Source organism: Heptranchias perlo, chromosome 43 (assembly GCF_035084215.1).
Source record: "Heptranchias perlo isolate sHepPer1 chromosome 43, sHepPer1.hap1, whole genome shotgun sequence".
NCBI lineage: Eukaryota > Metazoa > Chordata > Chondrichthyes > Hexanchiformes > Hexanchidae > Heptranchias > Heptranchias perlo.
Window position 1 is genome coordinate 8,034,760 of NC_090367.1, and position 18,455 is coordinate 8,053,214.

At 54.1% G+C, this 18,455-nt stretch overlaps 1 protein-coding gene across 1 annotated transcript in view; it reads right to left on the minus strand.

The window, feature by feature from the left end:
- Positions 1-18,455, minus strand: part of LOC137306525 (atypical kinase COQ8A, mitochondrial-like) — a 37,276-nt gene that overhangs the window by 7,968 nt on the left and 10,853 nt on the right. Inside the window, exons 4-8 of the mRNA XM_067975792.1 lie at positions 15,485-15,562; positions 9,089-9,208; positions 3,995-4,080; positions 749-889; positions 252-333 (exon numbers count right to left, since the gene is read on the minus strand). Of these exons, the coding sequence (XP_067831893.1) occupies positions 252-333; positions 749-889; positions 3,995-4,080; positions 9,089-9,208; positions 15,485-15,562 (507 nt within the window). The remainder of the gene's footprint in view (positions 1-251; positions 334-748; positions 890-3,994; positions 4,081-9,088; positions 9,209-15,484; positions 15,563-18,455) is intronic.

Below are 18,455 nucleotides of genomic sequence, written 5' to 3' on the forward strand. Positions count from 1 at the left end.
CGGTTTAACGTCTCATCCGAAAGACGGCACCTCCGACAGTGCAGCACTCCCACAGTACCGGCACCGGGAGTGTCGGGCCTGGATTATGGGGCTCGAGTCTCTGGAGTGGGGCTCGAACCCCCCACCTTCTGACTCCGAGGCGAGAGAGAGAGAGACCCACTGAGGCACAGTGACGCCCGATGGGGTACTAAGTCACGCAGGCCAGGGACGACCATACCTCGATCCTGCCCGTCAGGCGGGGCGACCTTTACCTTCAGGGAGAGCGTTGCTCAGGTTCAGTAGTGTCGTCAAGTTGCGGAGGTCACTGTCGATGCTCCGGGAGACCCCTGGATACTGTGAGAAAAAGCGAGAGATCAGGAGGCAGCTCGTCACTCCCTGTGTCACTCGTGGCGTCGCATCATGCTTTGGGGATGGGTTATTGAGTGACAGTGCGAGGGAGCTGGATTAACATCAGTAGGGATACAGTCAGTAACACAGGGCGCTGGGGGGAGAGGGGTTACTGAGTGACAGTGTGAGGGAGCTGGATTAACATCAGTAGAGATACAGTCAGTAACACAGGGCGCTGGGGGGAGAGGGGTTACTGAGTGACAGTGTGAGGGAGAGGGATTAACATCAGTAGTGATACAGTCAGTAACACAGGGCGCTGGGGGGAGAGGGGTTACTGAGTGACAGTGTGAGGGAGAGGGATGTGGTCAGCTCCTCTCTGTTTTCAGTAACTGATCTGCCCAATCCCTCAGGTGGCCCTCACCTGGATTTTCATGGCCACCTCCCGACCGTCCTTCAGCCTCCCCAGGTGGACCTGTCCAATGGAAGCCGCAGCGAATGGACGTTCCTCAAAGTATTCCAGTCTCTCCCGCCAGTCTGGTCCCAGCTCCCGGTTTAGAGCTTTCTGTCACCAGAGTAAAGGAAGAAAACATTACTCACCCTAAACTGTCCCGTCAAACACTCCCAGGGCAGGGATAGATACAGAGTAAAGCTCCCTCTACACTGTCCCATCAAACACTCCCAGGACAGGTACAGGGTTAGATACAGAGTAAAGCTCCCTCTACACTGTCCCATCAAACACTCCCAGGGCAGGTACAGGGTTAGATACAGAGTAAAGCTCCCTCTACACTGTCCCATCAAACACTCCCAGGGCAGGTACAGGGTTAGATACAGAGTAAAGCTCCCTCTACACTGTCCCATCAAACACTCCCAGGGCAGGTACAGGGTTAGATACAGAGTAAAGCTCCCTCTACACTGTCCCATCAAACACTCCCGGGGCAGGTACAGGGTTAGATACAGAGTAAAGCTCACTCTACACTGTCCCATCAAACACTCCCAGGGCAGGTACAGGGTTAGATACAGAGTAAAGCTCCCTCTACACTGTCCCATCAAACACTCCCAGGGCAGGTACAGGGTTAGATACAGAGTAAAGCTCCCTCTACACTGTCCCATCAAACACTCCCAGGGCAGGTACCGCACAGGTTAGATACAGAGTAAAGCTCCCTCTACACTGTCCCATCAAACACTCCCAGGGCAGGTACAGGGTTAGATACAGAGTAAAGCTCCCTCTACACTGTCCCATCAAACACTCCCAGGGCAGGTACAGGGTTAGATACAGAGTGAAGCTCCCTCTACACTGTCCCATCAAACACTCCCAGGGCAGGTACAGCATGGGTTAGATACAGAGTAAAGCTCCCTCTACACTGTCCCATCAAACACTCCCAGGGCAGGTACAGCACGGGTTAGATACAGAGTAAAGCTCCCTCTACACTGTCCCATCAAACACTCCCAGGGCAGGTACAGGGTTAGATACAGAGTAAAGCTCCCTCTACACTGTCCCATCAAACACTCCCAGGGCAGGTACAGCATGGGTTAGATACAGAGTAAAGCTCCCTCTACACTGTCCCATCAAACACTCCCAGGGCAGGTACAGGGTTAGATACAGAGTAAAGCTCCCTCTACACTGTCCCATCAAACACTCCCAGGGCAGGTACAGGGTTAGATACAGAGTAAAGCTCCCTCTACACTGTCCCATCAAACACTCCCAGGGCAGGTACAGGGTTAGATACAGAGTAAAGCTCCCTCTACACTGTCCCATCAAACACTCCCAGGGCAGGTACAGCATGGGTTAGATACAGAGTAAAGCTCCCTCTACACTGTCCCATCAAACACTCCCAGGGCAGGTACAGGGTTAGATACAGAGTGAAGCTCCCTCTACACTGTCCCATCAAACACTCCCAGGGCAGGTACAGGGTTAGATACAGAGTAAAGCTCCCTCTACACTGTCCCATCAAACACTCCCAGGGCAGGTACAGGGTTAGATACAGAGTAAAGCTCCCTCTACACTGTCCCATCAAACACTCCCAGGGCAGGTACAGCATGGGTTAGATACAGAGTAAAGCTCCCTCTACACTGTCCCATCAAACACTCCCAGGGCAGGTACAGGGTTAGATACAGAGTGAAGCTCCCTCTACACTGTCCCATCAAACACTCCCAGGGCAGGTACAGGGTTAGATACAGAGTAAAGCTCCCTCTACACTGTCCCATCAAACACTCCCAGGGCAGGTACAGGGTTAGATACAGAGTAAAGCTCCCTCTACACCGTCCCATCAAACACTCCCAGGGCAGGTACAGGGTTAGATACAGAGTAAAGCTCCCTCTACACTGTCCCATCAAACACTCCCAGGGCAGGTACAGGGTTAGATACAGAGTAAAGCTCCCTCTACACTGTCCCATCAAACACTCCCGGGGCAGGTACAGGGTTCGATAGAGAGTAAAGCTCCCTCTACACTGTCCCATCAAACACTCCCAGGGCAGGTACAGGGTTAGATACAGAGTAAAGCTCCCTCTACACTGTCCCATCAAACACTCCCAGGGCAGGTACAGGGTTAGATACAGAGTAAAGCTCCCTCTACACTGTCCCATCAAACACTCCCAGGGCAGGTACAGGGTTAGATACAGAGTAAAGCTCCCTCTACACTGTCCCATCAAACACTCCCAGGGCAGGTACAGGGTTAGATACAGAGTAAAGCTCCCTCTACACTGTCCCATCAAACACTCCCAGGGCAGGTACAGCGTTAGATACAGAGTAAAGCTCCCTCTACACTGTCCCATCAAACACTCCCAGGGCAGGTACAGGGTTCGATAGAGAGTAAAGCTCCCTCTACACTGTCCCATCAAACACTCCCAGGGCAGGTACAGGGTTAGATACAGAGTATAGCTCCCTCTACACTGTCCCATCAAACACTCCCAGGGCAGGTACAGGGTTCGATAGAGTAAAGCTCCCTCTACACTGTCCCATCAAACACTCCCAGGACAGGTACAGGGTTAGATACAGAGTAAAGCTCCCTCTACACTGTCCCATCAAACACTCCCAGGACAGGTACAGGGTTAGATACAGAGTAAAGCTCCCTCTACACTGTCCCATCAAACACTCCCAGGACAGGTACAGGGTTAGATACAGAGTAAAGCTCCCTCTACACTGTCCCATCAAACACTCCCAGGGCAGGTACAGGGTTCGATCGAGAGTAAAGCTCCCTCTACACCGTCCCATCAAACACTCCCGGGGCAGGTACAGGGTTCGATAGAGAGTAAAGCTCCCTCTACACTGTCCCATTAATGTATCTCCGCGTGAGTCACAGACTGTCGACTGGACCCGCCATCCTGCGGCGTCTCCGGAGCGAGGTCGCTAGACGGGGACGCTCTGGTCTCGAATTGGAACTGGTCTGACCCTGCCCAAAAGCCACTCCATCTCAGACCCCTTCCAGCCGGTCCTCGCACCATTTCAAACCAGGAATCATCTCCACTGAGACCTTTCTCAGGCCGCTCTGCACCCCCTGGTTCCCAGCGCGCTGGTAAAGGTGGGGGGGCGGGGGGGTTGGGTGGCTGAGGGCCCTGCTCCCGATGCCCTTCCCTCGAAGGACACCGAGGGGAACCGCCCCGAGTAAGTCACAGCCCTCTCCGCACTCCCTGTCGCTGGCCCCTCCAGCACCACCCCCCGCTCTCTTACCAGCATTTGCTTGGTCGGCATAAAATCTGCTCCGTGACGCACCCGTTCGAATATCTTCTGCAGGACCGGGTTAATGAAAGCATCATCTGCACCAGAGGGAAATGAGAGAGGAATATAGAGAGAGCAAGATGCTTATAGCACGGAGTACAAGCCTTAAAACAGAACTAAATGAGCATTTAACAACCTCAGAGCCTCTGAACTTGTATTCAGACAATCTCAGGGACATCCCAAAGCACTTTACAATCAATGGAGCACTTTTTTGTTTGAAGTGTGGTCACTGTTGTAATGTAGGGAACGCGGCAGCCAATTTGCGCACAGCAAGATCTCACAAACAGCAATGTGATAATGAGCAGATCATCTGTTTTTTTTAGTGACGTTGAACTCCCCCCCACTGCTCTTCTTCCAATCCGTGGGATCTTTTACGTCCACCTGAGAGGGGCAGACGGGGCCTCGGTTTAACGTCTCATCCGAAAGACGGCCCCTCCGACAGTGCGGCGCTCCCTCGGTACTGGCACAGGGAAGTGTCGGCCTGGTTTATGGGGCTCGAGTCTCTGGAGTGGGGGCTCGAACCCACGGCCTCCTGACTCAGAGGCGCGAGCGAGGGAGACCCCCGCTGAGCCAGGGCTGACAGCTATGTGTGGAGACGGTCGTCCTGAACGCTGCATTAGGGTTAGGGTTAGGGTTTGGCCGCAGGCTCGCCTCCCGCACCCACCCCCTCCCCCCAGGCTGTGCTGAGTTAGCTTGTGGGGCTGCAGAGGGGAAAGGATGTCAGCCAAGGCTACTGCGCCTCAGGGTACTAAATTGGGCTCTCGTGTGATGCCTCCCACAGTCGAATAGCCCGCCGCCGCTCGCCGTCAAGTCTCTCGCTCGGGTGAGGTTCCTGAGGGCGGCCGGCCCCCCCGTGGAACCCGTCTCCCAGCGGGAGTCGACACCTCCAGGAGGGGAGGGGAGGTAAACGGCGGAGGGGGGGTGGGGGGGCAACCCAAGGTTCTGTCGCCAGGCGGTGGACTGTGCAAAGTCCCGCAGTTTACACAGCGCAGGCAGGTCAACGAACTGGGCGCTGGGGCCAGGAGCAGGCTAAGCAGGGCCTCCACCCGCCCCACCTACCTGGGGGAGCGAGCCAGCGGCCTACGGGCGCGTACAGGACAACAGCCTTCACCCAAAGCTGTCAGCCCTGGCTCAGCGGGTGTCTCTCTCTCTCTCTCTCTCTCTCGCCTCTGAGTCGGGAGGTCGAGGGTTCGAGCCCCACTCCAGAGACTCGAGCCCCATAATCCAGGCCGACGCTCCCAGTGCCAGATACCCCATGCTGTGGGCATGCGGTGAGGTTCAGACTGAAAGGGTTAATGATTGTGGCAGCGATAATTCGGAACTGATCAGCAGAAAATTCTGATATTAAAGCCCATGGGATTAAAGGGACAGTGGCAGCGTGGATACAAAATTGGCTAAGAGACAGAAAGCAGAGAGTAGTGAACGGTTGTTTTTCAGACTGGAGGGAAGTTTACAGTGGTGTTCCCCAGGGGTCAGTATTAGGACCACTGCTCTTTTTGATATATATTAGCGACCTGGACTTGGGTGCAGAGGGTAGAATTTCAAAGTTTGCAGATGACACAAAACTCGGAAATGTAGTAAACAATGAGGAGGATAGTAACAGACTTCGGGAGGACGTAGACAGACTGGTGAAATGGGCAGACACGTGGCAGATGAAATTTAACACAGAGAAGTGTGAAGTGATACATTTTGGTAGGAAGAATGAGGAGAGGCAAAATAAACTAAATGGTACAATTTTAAAGGGGGTGCAGGAACAGAGAGACCTGGGGGTGTATGTACACAAATCTTTGAAGGTGGCAGGACAAGTTGAGAAGGCTGTTAAAAAAGCATCTGGGATCCTGGGCTTTATTAATAGAGGCACAGAGTACAAAAGGAAGGAAGTTATGCTAAACCTTTATAAATCACTGGTCAGGCCTCAGCTGGAGTATTGTGTCCAATTCTGGGCACCACACTTTAGGAAGGATGTCAAGGCCTTGGAGAGGGTGCAGAGGAGATTTACTAGAATGGGACCAGGGATGAGGGACTTCAGTTATGTGGAGAGACTGGAGAAGCTGGGATTGTTCTCCTTAGAGCAGAGAAGGTTAAGGGGAGATTTAATCGAGGTGTTCAAAATCATGAGGGGTTTTGATAGAATAAATAAGGAGAAACTGTTTCCAGTGGCAGGAGGTGACCAGAGGACACAGATTTAAAATAATCGGCAAAAGAACCAGAGGGGGGGAGATGAGGAGAATTTTTTTTACGCAGCGAGTTGTGATGATCTGGAACGCGCTGCCTGAAAGGGCGGTGGAAGCAGATTCAATAATAACTTTCAAAAGGGGAATTGGAGAAATACTTGAAAAGGGAAAAATTTGCAGAGCTACGGGGAAAGGGCAGGGGGGGAGTGGGACTAATTGGAGAGCTCTTTCAGAGAGCCGGCACAGGCACGATGGGCCAAATGGCCTCCACCTGCCTGCAACATTCTATGTTACTGTGCTAACTAAGTGGGTAGAACTAGCATGAAAGGCTGAACAGGCTGGGGCTCTTTTCTCTAGAAACGAGAAGACTGAGGGGTGACCTGATGGAGGTCTTTAAGATTATGAAGGGGTTCGATCGGGTAGACGTAGAGAAGATGTTTCCACTTGTGGGGGAGACCAGAACTAGAGGGCCATAAATATAAGATAATCACTAATAAATCCAATAGGGAATTCAGGAGAAACTTCTTTACCCAGAGAGTGGTGAGAATGTGGAACTCGCTCCCACAAGGAGTAGTCGAGGGGAATAGAATCATAGAAAGGTTACAGCATGGATGGAGCCCATTCGGCCCATCGAGTCCGTGCCGGACTATCGCATAGATGCATTTAAGGGGAAGCTAGATAAACACATGAGGGAGAAAGGAATAGAAGGATATGGTGATAGGGTGAGATGAAGTAGGGAGGGAGGAGGCTCGTGTGGAGCATAAACGCCAGCACGGACCAGTTGGGCCGAATGGCCTGTTTCTGTGCTGTCCATTCTATCGACAAAAAGTAAGAACGGTTGGTTTGAGGCCTAGCTCCAGGGCTCCTCCTACTCCAGGGTGTCCTTGACCTTTCCCCCTGTTGTTATTCTGCTCTGAGGTGTTTACAAATCTCTGTTATCGGCTGATGGGCGACCTAATTGTTCTTTACTGATAACAGGGGAGGTAGAACACAGGAAACACAGGCCTGGAACGCACACAAACGCAGCGCGAGAATCAGGACCGTCCCTAGCAACCAGAACAGGCCTGGCCTACAGCACAGGCCTCCAGGACCCCGCCAGGGGATGGATGGATGGGCGGGGGGGGGCGGGCGGGAGGGCAATGCCTGCTCCCCTAGCCGCAGCAGACGCTCCCATAGTCTCCCTTCCCCCCTCACCAGTTGACTGCCTGGGTGACGCCCTGCCTCGTTTGTTGGATTTTGTACCGGGGCCATGATACAGATTAGATAACGCTGCAGAGATAAAGAACGGTGGAAAGTTACAGCACAGAGAGGGAGGCCCGTGCTGCCCGCTGAGCCTGGACCCTCGCTGGCTCTTTTAACAGGAGTGCTCTAGTCTAGTCCCATTCGTTGGTCCTATCCGCGAATCCTTTTGTATTCGAGCTTTACAAAGCTTTATCCAATTCCCTTTTAAAGAATGTTCTACTCTCTACCCCTATAGCCCCTCGTAGTGAAGCATTCCATGCCCAAATAGCCCCCTTTATCCTCAATTTGTTCCCCAGTCTCACTGTCCCACCCTCCCCCCTGTACCCCAGTCTCACTGTCTCCCTCCCCCTGTACCCCAGTCTCACTGTCCCACCCTCCTCCCTGTACCCCAGTCTCACAGTCCCACCCTCCCCCTGTACCCCAGTCTCACTGTCCCACCCTCCCCCTGTACCCCAGTCTCACTGTATCCCTCCCCCCTGTACCCCAGTCTCACTGTATCCCTCCCCCCTGTACCCCAGTCTCACTGTATCCCTCCCCCCTGTACCCCAGTCTCACAGTCCCACCCTCCCCCCTGTACCCCAGTCTCACTGTATCCCTCCCCCCTGTACCCCAGTCTCACTGTCCCACCCTCCTCCCTGTACCCCAGTCTCACTGTCCCACCCTCCCCCCTGTACCCCAGTCTCACTGTATCCCTCCCCCTGTACCCCAGTATCACTGTACCACTCCCCCTGTACCCCAGTCTCACTGTACCACTCCGCCTGTACCCCAGTCTCACTGTACCACTCCCCCTGTACCCCAGTCTCACTGTACCACTCCGCCTGTACCCCAGTCTCACTGTACCACTCCGCCTGTACCCCAGTCTCACTGTACCACTCCCCCTGTACCCCAGTCTCACTGTACCACTCCCCCTGTACCCCAGTCTCACTGTATCCCTCCCCCTGTACCCCAGTCTCACTGGGCCATTCCGCCTGTACCCCAGTCTCACTGGGCCATTCCGCCTGTACCCCAGTCTCACTGTATCCCTCCCCCCTGTACCCCAGTCTCACTGGGCCATTCCGCCTGTACCCCAGTCTCACTGTATCCCTCCCCCTGTACCCCAGTCTCACTGGGCCATTCCGCCTGTACCCCAGTCTCACTGGGCCATTCCGCCTGTACCCCAGTCTCACTGGGCCATTCCGCCTGTACCCCAGTCTCACTGTATCCCACCTCCCTGTACCCCAGTCTCACTGGGCCATTCCGCCTGTACCCCAGTCTCACTGGGCCATTCCGCCTGTACCCCAGTCTCACTGGGCCATTCCGCCTGTACCCCAGTCTCACTGTATCCCACCCCCCTGTACCCCAGTCTCACTGGGCCATTCCGCCTGTACCCCAGTCTCACTGGGCCACTCCGCCTGTACCCCAGTCTCACTGGGCCATTCCGCCTGTACCCCAGTCTCACTGTACCCCCCTCCCCGTACCCCAGTCTCCCAGTGAGTCGAGCTCCTTTAGACCCCATTATAAATGAGAGGATATAATCCCACTATTCTGTGACTTGGTTGGAGATTTCCAGTTGATTTAATAGCTGAGCCTGCACTGAAGGCCTGAGCCTGAGTGGACAGACCCTGTCTCCCTGAGGCCCTGGGTCCCCTACCTTGAATACTGAGCATCTGGCCCAGCTTCAGGGCAGCTCCTCGCACCTTACAGAGCGTGTCCACAATCCGGCCAGCATTGGCTTCCGAAAGAATGCTACTGGAATCGAGTGGCAGAACACCTGGAATAACACAGTCCCGGGTTAGAGTGACTGTACACAGACCCTGGAATAACACAGTCCCGGGTTAGAGTGACTGTACACACAGACCCTGGAATAACACAGTCCCGGGTTAGAGTGACTGTACACAGACCCTGGAATAACACAGTCCCGGGTTAGAGTGACTCTACACACAGACCCTGGAATAACACAGTCCCGGGTTAGAGTGACTCTACACACAGACCCTGGAATAACACAGTCCCGGGTTAGAGTGACTCTACACACAGACCCTGGAATAACACAGTCCCGGGTTAGAGTGACTCTACACACAGACCCTGGAATAACACAGTCCCGGGTTAGAGTGACTCTACACACAGACCCTGGAATAACACCGTCCCGGGTTAGAGTGACTCTACACAGACCCTGGAATAACACAGTCCCGGGTTAGAGTGACTCTACACACAGACCCTGGAATAACACAGTCCCGGGTTAGAGGGACTCTACACACAGACCCTGGAATAACACAGTCCCGGGTTAGAGTGACTCTACACACAGACCCGGGAATAACACAGTCCCGGGTTAGAGTGACTCTACACACAGACCCTGGAATAACACAGTCCCGGGTTAGAGTGACTCTACACACAGACCCTGGAATGACACAGTCCCGGGTTAGAGTGACTCTACAAAGACCCTGGAATAACACAGTCCCGGGTTAGAGTGACTGTACACAGGCCCTGGAATAACACAGTCCCGGGTTAGAGTGACTCTACACAGACCCTGGAATAACACAGTCCCGGGTTAGAGTGACTCTACACACAGACCCTGGAATAACACAGTCCCGGGTTAGAGGGACTCTACACACAGACCCTGGAATAACACAGTCCAGGGTTAGAGTGACTCTACACAGACCCTGGAATAACACAGTCCCAGGTTAGAGTGACTCGACACAGACCCTGGAATAACACAGTCCCGGGTTAGAGTGACTCTACACACAGACCCTGGAATAACACAGTCCCGGGTTAGAGTGACTCGACACAGACCCTGGAATAACACAGTCCCGGGTTAGAGTGACTCTACACACAGACCCTGGAATAACACAGTCCCGGGTTAGAGTGACTCTACACACAGACCCGGGAATAACACAGTCCCGGGTTAGAGTGACTCTACACACAGACCCTGGAATAACACAGTCCCGGGTTAGAGTGACTCTACACACAGACCCTGGAATAACACAGTCCCGGGTTAGAATGACTCTACACAGACCCTGGAATAACACCGTCCCGGGTTAGAGTGACTGTACACAGACCCTGGAATAACACAGTCCCGGGTTAGAGTGACTCTACACACAGACCCTGGAATAACACAGTCCCGGGTTAGAGTGACTCGACACAGACCCTGGAATAACACAGTCCCGGGTTAGAGTGACTGTACACAGGCCCTGGAATAACACAGTCCCGGGTTAGAGTGACTGTACACAGACACTGGAATAACACAGTCCCGGGTTAGAGTGACTCTACACAGACCCTGGAATAACACAGTCCCGGGTTAGAGTGACTCGACACAGACCCTGGAATAACACAGTCCTGGGTTAGAGTGACTCCACACACAGACCCTGGAATAACACAGTCCTGGGTTAGAGTGACTCTACACACAGACCCTGGAATAACACCGTCCCGGGTTAGAGTGACTCTACACAGACCCTGGAATAACACAACCCCGGGTTAGAGTGACTGTACACACAGACCCTGGAATAACACAGTCCCGGGTTAGAGTGACTCTACACAGACCCTGGAATAACACAGTCCCGGGTTAGAGTGACTGTACACACAGACCCTGGAATAACACAGTCCCGGGTTAGAGTGACTGTACACAGACTCTGGAATAAGACAGTTAGAGTTTATTCACGGGTTGTTAGTTGGTGCGTCAGTTTGAAATAAATATTTATTTGCTTCAGATGAAGGTGTAATGAGATATTAGTTTGAGAATTGAGAGATGTTGGCTTAGATTGTTTCCTTTTGAGTTTGAGCATGTGCCCTCATCGTTTCGACTAAGAGCTGAGACGCAGGTTAATCTGCAAAGTGGAGATCTTAAGCAAGTGGCCAGCGGCTGATTGTTGACCCCGTTTGAGTCAAAATCAGTCCCTGGTTCCCGTCCTTGAGCGTTCGACGGGCAGAGGCTGCTATGCCTCACTTGTCAAGACAAGCGAGGCATAGCAGCCTCTGCCCGTCACTACCCTGCCTGGTTTTTGAAACCGAGGAAAGATCAAGGTCTTAAAACAAAAGGCAGGGGGAGAAATACATTAAAATCGGTTAGTTCTGAGCTGAAGGGACCAAATTAAACCCTCTCCACCCCCTATTTTCATTAGCATTCCTGTCAGAAGCCAGAAAGCTAGGCCCCATCCCATCAAGCTTCCACAATTAGATTCCACAACCAAACGTCATCCTCTCCAGACAAGACGGCTCGAAAAACAGTTGGGTTCTCATCCACGTGCCCTGCTGATGATTTGCGTTTGGGAGCCGCTCGTCGCCGTGGCAACCGGCTCCCCCCACCTGCGGCCTGGCCCGGAGAGGCTTTGAATGCTAATCTGCCTCGTTCCCAAGGACGAGCGGCGGTCAAAAGGGGCCAGGGTTCTCGTAACGTTTGTTTGGGGGTCGAGTGTCAAATTGGCCTCGGTAATCGGGCCTGGCCAAGACTTGAAGCCTGAAAACAAGGCGAGTTTGAGCTCCAGAGCACGGAAAGGCAGGGCCCTTTGTCAAGTCCAGGGGGGGGAGGGGGGGTGGGGCAGTGGGAGGGAGGCGAACTGTTTTGCTGTTCACGAAATCCTCAGGCCGAGAAGCAAGAGATGTGGAGCTTTTCGCCGTTCGGTTCGCAGCAGCAGCCAACAGCACGTCAGTGAGGCCGGGAATTTACTCTGTGACCCTTACCCGGAATAAACAGTGACTCTGTGCAGTTTTTTATTTATTTGTTCATGGGATGTGGGCGTCGCTGGCGAGGCCGGCATTTATTGCCCATCCCTAATTGCCCTTGAGAAGGTGGTGGTGAGCCGCCTTCTTGAACCGCTGCAGTCCGTGTGGTGACGGTTCTCCCACAGTGCTGTTAGGAAGGGAGTTCCAGGATTTTGACCCAGCGACGATGAAGGAACGGCCGATATATTTCCAAGTCGGGATGGTGTGTGACTTGGAGGGGAACGTGCAGGTGGTGTTGTTCCCATATACCTGCTGCTCTTGTCCTTCTAGGTGGTAGAGGTCGCGGGTTTGGGAGGTGTTGTCGAAGAAGCCTTGGCGAGTTGCTGCAGTGCATCCTGTGGATGGTACACACTGCAGCCACGGTGCGCCGGTGGTGAAGGGAGTGAATGTTTAGGGTGGTGGATGGGGTGCCAATCAAGCGGGCTGCTTTATCCTGGATGGTGTCGAGCTTCTTGAGTGTTGTTGGAGCTGCACTCATCCAGGCAAGTGGAGAGTATTCCATCACACTCCTGACTTGTGCCTTGTAGATGGTGGAAAGGCTTTGGGGAGTCAGGAGGTGAGTCACTCGCTGCAGAATACCCAGCCTCCGACCTGCTCTTGTAGCCACAGTATTTATGTGGCTGGTCCAGTTAAGTTTCTGGTCAATGGTGACCCCCAGGATGTTGATGGTGGGGGATTCGGCGATGGTAATGCCGTTGAATGTCATGGGGAGGTGGTTAGACTCTCTCTTGTTGGAGATGGTCATTGCCTGGCACTTATCTGGCGCGAATGTTACTTGCCACTTATCAGCCCAAGCCTGGATGTTGTCCAGGTCTTGCTGCATGCGGGCTCGGACTGCTTCATTATCTGAGAGGTTGCGAATGGAACTGAACACTGTGCAATCATCAGCGAACATCCCCATTTCTGACCTTATGATGGAGGGAAGGTCATTGATGAAGCAGCTGAAGATGGTTGGGCCTAGGACACTGCCCTGAGGAACTCCTGCAGCAATGACCTGGGGCTGAGATGATTGGCCTCCATCAGCCACTACCATCTTCCTTTGTGCTAGGTATGACTCCAGCCACTGGAGAGTTTTCCCCCTGATTCCCATTGACTTCAATTTTACTTGGGCTCCTTGGTGCCACACTCGGTCAAATGCTGCCTTGATGTCAAGGGCAGTCACTCTCACCTCAACTCTGGAATTCAGCTCTTTGGTCCATCTTTGGACCAAGGCTGTAATGAGGTCTGGAGCCGAGTGGTCCTGGCGGAACCCAAACTGAGCATCGGTGAGCAGGTTATTGGTGAGTAAGTGCCGCTTGATAGCACTGTCGACGACACCTTCCATCACTTTGCTGATGATTGAGAGTAGACTGATGGGGTGGTAATTGTCTGGATTGGATTTGTCCTGCTTTTTGTGGACAGGACATACCTGGGCAATTTTCCACATTGTCGGGTAGATGCCAATGTTGTAGCTGTACTGGAACAGTTTGGCTAGAGGCGCAGCTAGTTCTGGAGCACAAGTCTTCAGCACTACAGCCGGGATGTTGTCGGGGCCCATAGCCTTTGCTGTATCCAGTGCACTCAGCCGTTTCTTGATATCACGTGGAGTGAATCGAATTGGCTGAAGACTGGCTTCTGTGATACAGTGAGTGACCCTTACCCTGAATAAATAGGGACTCTGTACAGTTACACAGTGAGTGACCCTCACCCTGAATAAACAGGGACTCTGTACAGTTACACAGTGAGTGACCCTCACCCTGAATAAACAGGGACTCTGTACAGTTACACAGTGAGTGACCCTCACCCTGAATAAACAGGGACTCTGTATTGTTACACAGTGAGTGACCCTCACCCTGAATAAACAGGGACTCTGTACAGTTACACAGTGAGTGACCCTCACCCTGAATAAACAGGGACTCTGTACAGTTACACAGTGAGTGACCCTCACCCTGAATAAACAGGGACTCTGTATTAGAACATAAGAACATAAGAACATAAGAAATTGGAGCAGGAGTAGGCCAATCGGCCCCTCGAGCCTGCTCCGCCATTCAATAAGATCATGGCTGATCTGATCCCAACCACAAATCTAAAGAACACAAGAAGTCGGAGCAGGACCCGGCCACACAGCCCCTGGGCCCTCTCCGCCACCCACAGGGCATTGACCGATCCGAACTCAGCTTCATGTCCAATTTCCTGCCCGCTCCCCGTAACCCCTAATTCCCTTTACTTCTAGGAAACTGTCTATTTCTGTTTTAAATTTATTTAATGATGTAGCTTCCACAGCTTCCTGGGGCAGCAAATTCCACAGACCCACCACCCTCTGAGTGAAGAAGTTTCTCCTCATCTCAGTTTTGAAAGAGCAGCCCCTTATTCTAAGATTATGCCCCCTAGTTCTAGTTTCACCCATCTTATATGTTTCAATTAGATCGCCTCTCATTCTTCTGAACTCCAATGAGTAGAGTCCCAATCTACTCAACCTCTCCTCATATGTCCGCCCCCTCATCCCCGGGATTAACCGAGTGAACCTTCTTTGTACTGCCTCGAGAGCAAGTATGTCTTTTCTTAAGTATGGAGACCAAAACTGTATGCAGTATTCCAGGTGCGGTCTCACCAATACCTTATAAAACTGCAGCAATACCTCCCTGTTTTTATATTCTATCCCCCTAGCAATAAAAGCCAACATTGCGTTGGCTTTCTTGATCACCTGCTGCACCTGCATACTAACTTTTTGATTTTCTTGCACTAGGACCCCCAGATCCCTTTGTACTGCAGTACTTTCCAGTCTCTCGCCATTAAGAAAATAACTTGCTCCCTGATTTTTCCTGCCAAAGTGCATAACCTCACATTTTCCAATATTATATTGCATCTGCCAAATCTCCGCCCACTCACCCAGCCTGTCTATTGTTACACAGTGAGTGACCCTCACCCTGAATAAACAGTGACTCTGTACAGTTACACAGTGAGTGACCCTCACCCTGAATAAACAGGGACTCTGTACAGTTACACAGTGAGTGACCCTCACCCTGAATAAACAGGGACTCTGTACAGTTACACAGTGAGTGACCCTTACCCTGAATAAACAGTGACTCTGTATTGTTACACAGTGAGCAGCCCTGCACAGAGTGAGGAGGGTCCAGACCCTCGAAGCCTCGTCCCACCCATCCTACGCCTTGAGATCTCTGTCCTCGAGTGGGACGTGTCACTCAGGCACCATTTCGGGCCAAACAATTTTTTCGATGTTCCCACGTGACGCTCTGAATCATGGAGATGTGTTTGCACGCAGCGAGCACATCGGATATAGCCATTAAAACCCCGCGGAGTCCCAGAACGATGTACCTGGCCGCACTGCACTCACCCCGGGACCTGCTCTCTGCTCTGAACGTCTTTCTTGTAGCTTCCACCAGCGTCCCGAATCCGACTCTGATCGCTAGCCCTGGGGAAAACAGCAACAGGTTATACGCAGGATAGGAGCAGGCACTGCCCGCGGGGCACGGGCTGCGGGCAGGCACCGCCCGCGGGGCACGGGCTGGGGAGCAGGCACCGCCCGCGGGGCACGGGCTGGGGAGCAGGCACCGCCCGCGGGGCACGGGCTGGGGAGCAGGCACCGCCCGCGGGGCACGGGCTGGGGGCAGGCACCGCCCGCGGGGCACGGGCTGGGGAGCAGGCACCGCCCGCGAGGCACGGGCTGCGGGCAGGAGCCGCCCGCGGGGCACCGGCTGCGGGCAGGAGCCGCCCGCGGGGCACGAGCTGGGGAGCAGGCACCGCCCGCGGGGCACGGGCTGGGGGCAGGCACCGCCCGCGGGGCACGGGCTGGGGGCAGGCACCGCCCGCGGGGCACGGGCTGGGGAGCAGGCACCGCCCGCGGGGCACGGGCTGGGGGCAAGCACCGCCCGCGGGGCACGGGCTGCGGGCAGGCACCGCCCGTGGGCACAGGTTGGGAGCAGGCACCGCCCGCGGGGCACGGGCTGGGGAGCAGGCACCGCCCGCGGGGCACGGGCTGGGGAGCAGGCACCGCCCATGGGCACAGGTCGGGAGCAGGCACCGCCCGCGGGGCACGGGCTGGGGGCAGGCACCGCCCGCGGGGCACGGGCTGCGGGCAGGCACCGCCCGCGGGGCACGGGCTGGGGAGCAGGCGCCGCCCGCGGGGCACGGGCTGCGAGCAGGCACCGCCCATGGGCACAGGTCGGGAGCAGGCACCGCCCGCGGGGCACGGGCTGGGGAGCAGGCACCGCCCGCGGGGCACGGGCTGGGGGCAGACACAAAGGGTCTATGTCTGCGATTCCCATACACAGTAATCTGTGATTTTAAAATTATTAGCCAGCGCCTGACCGACTGAATTAAACTGGAACAATTATATCAAAAGACAAACAGGTCAATGGATGATTAATTCCCAGAGGGGCCCACTGAGCGTCTGAGGCTCAGCTGCTCTGTTGTTCTATGCAACAGAAAGCATTTCAGTTCCCCCCCTCCCCCGGGGCCTGGGAGGTTTACTTGGGATCGGGAGGCATCTCCCGTGTTTTCCTGTGACGTTCCTGCTCTTGGTCAGCGCGCTGAGAGCAGCAATGATGCGCTGTCACTCGGAGAATGTGAGACACTTTCAACTGGTCTCGGCCTCTCGCTGCAAAAGATCTTCTGTATGTGACCAAGAGAGACAGAGGGGGACGCAGGCAGACGGACAGAGGGGGACGCAGGCAGACGGACAGAGGGGGACGCAGGCAGACGGACAGAGGGGGACGCAGGCAGACGGACAGAGGGGGACGCAGGCAGACGGACAGAGGGGGACGCAGGCAGACGGACAGAGGGGGACGCAGGCAGACGGACAGAGGGGGACGCAGGCAGACGGACAGAGGGGGACGCAGGCAGACGGACAGAGGGGGACGCAGGCAGACGGACAGAGGGGGACGCAGAGGGAGGGGAGGACAGACGCAGAGGGAGGGGGGAACGGATGCAGAGGGAGGGAGGGACAGATAGAGAGGGAGGGAGGGACAGACAAACGGACGGACAGACGGCGAGGGAGGGGCGGGCAGACGGCGAGGGAGGGGCGGGCAGACGGCGAGGGAGGGGCAGGCAGACGGCGAGGGAGGGGCGGGCAGACGGCGAGGGAGGGGCGGGCAGACGGCGAGGGAGGGGCGGGCAGACGGCAAGGGAGGGGCGGGCAGACGGCGAGGGAGGGGCGGGCAGACAGCGAGGGAGGGGCGGACAGACAGGGTCACAGATACTGAGAAGCATAAACTGATAAAGGTACTAGTAGAGACACATACAGAGAAAGAGAAAGTGAGCAGGGCTCAGAGAGAGATTGGCAAAGAGAGAGAGAGAGAGAAAAAGAGAGAGACAGAAAAACAAAGGCGGACAGAGAAAGAGAGACAGAGTGTGAAAGGCAGAGAGAGAGAGAGAGAGAAAGAGACAGAAAACAAAGGCGGACAGAGAAAGAGAGACAGAGTGTGAAAGGCAGAAAGAGAGAGAGAGAGAGAGAAAGAGACAGAAAAACAAAGGTGGACAGAGAAAGAGAGACAGAGTGTGAAAGGCAGAGAGAGAGAGAGAGAGAGAAAGACACCCACAGCCAAAGGGAGAGACAAAATGGCAGAGATAGAGAGACAGGCAGGGTAAGAGAGAGAGAGACAGAGAGAGAGAGAAACCAGAAAGACAGAAAGAGAGAGAAAGAAAGAGACCAGAAAGACAGAGAGAGAGAGACCAGAAAGACAGAGAGAGAGAAAGAGAGAGAAAGACAGAGGGGGAGAGAGACCAGAAAGATAGAGAGAGAGAAGAGAGAGACCAGAAAGACAGAAAGAGAGAGAAAGAGAGAGACCAGAAAGACAGAGAGCGAGAAACTAGAAAGACAGAGAGAGAGAGACCAGAAAGAGAGAGAGAGAGAAAAAGAGAGACCAGAAAGACAGAGAGCGAGAAACTAGAAAGACAGAGAGAGAGAGACCAGAAAGAGAGAGAGAGAGAAAAAGAGAGACCAGAAAGACAGAGAGAGAAGAGAGAGACCAGAAAGACAGAGAGAAAAAGAGAGAGAGACCAGAAAGACAGAGAGAGAGAGAGAGAGCGAGAAACTAGAAAGACAGAGAGAGACCAGAAAGACAGAGAGAGAGAAAAAGAGAGACCAGATAGACAGAGAGAGAGAGACCATAAAGACAGAGAGAGAGAGACCAGAGAGAGAGAGACCAGAAAGACAGAGAGAGAGACCAGAGAGAGAGAGAAAGAGAGAGAGAGAGACCAGAAAGACAGAGAGAAAGAGAGAGAGAGAGAGAGAGCGAGAAACTAGAAAGACAGAGAGAGAGAGACCAGAAAGAGAGAGAGAGAAAAAGAGAGAGACCAGAAAGACA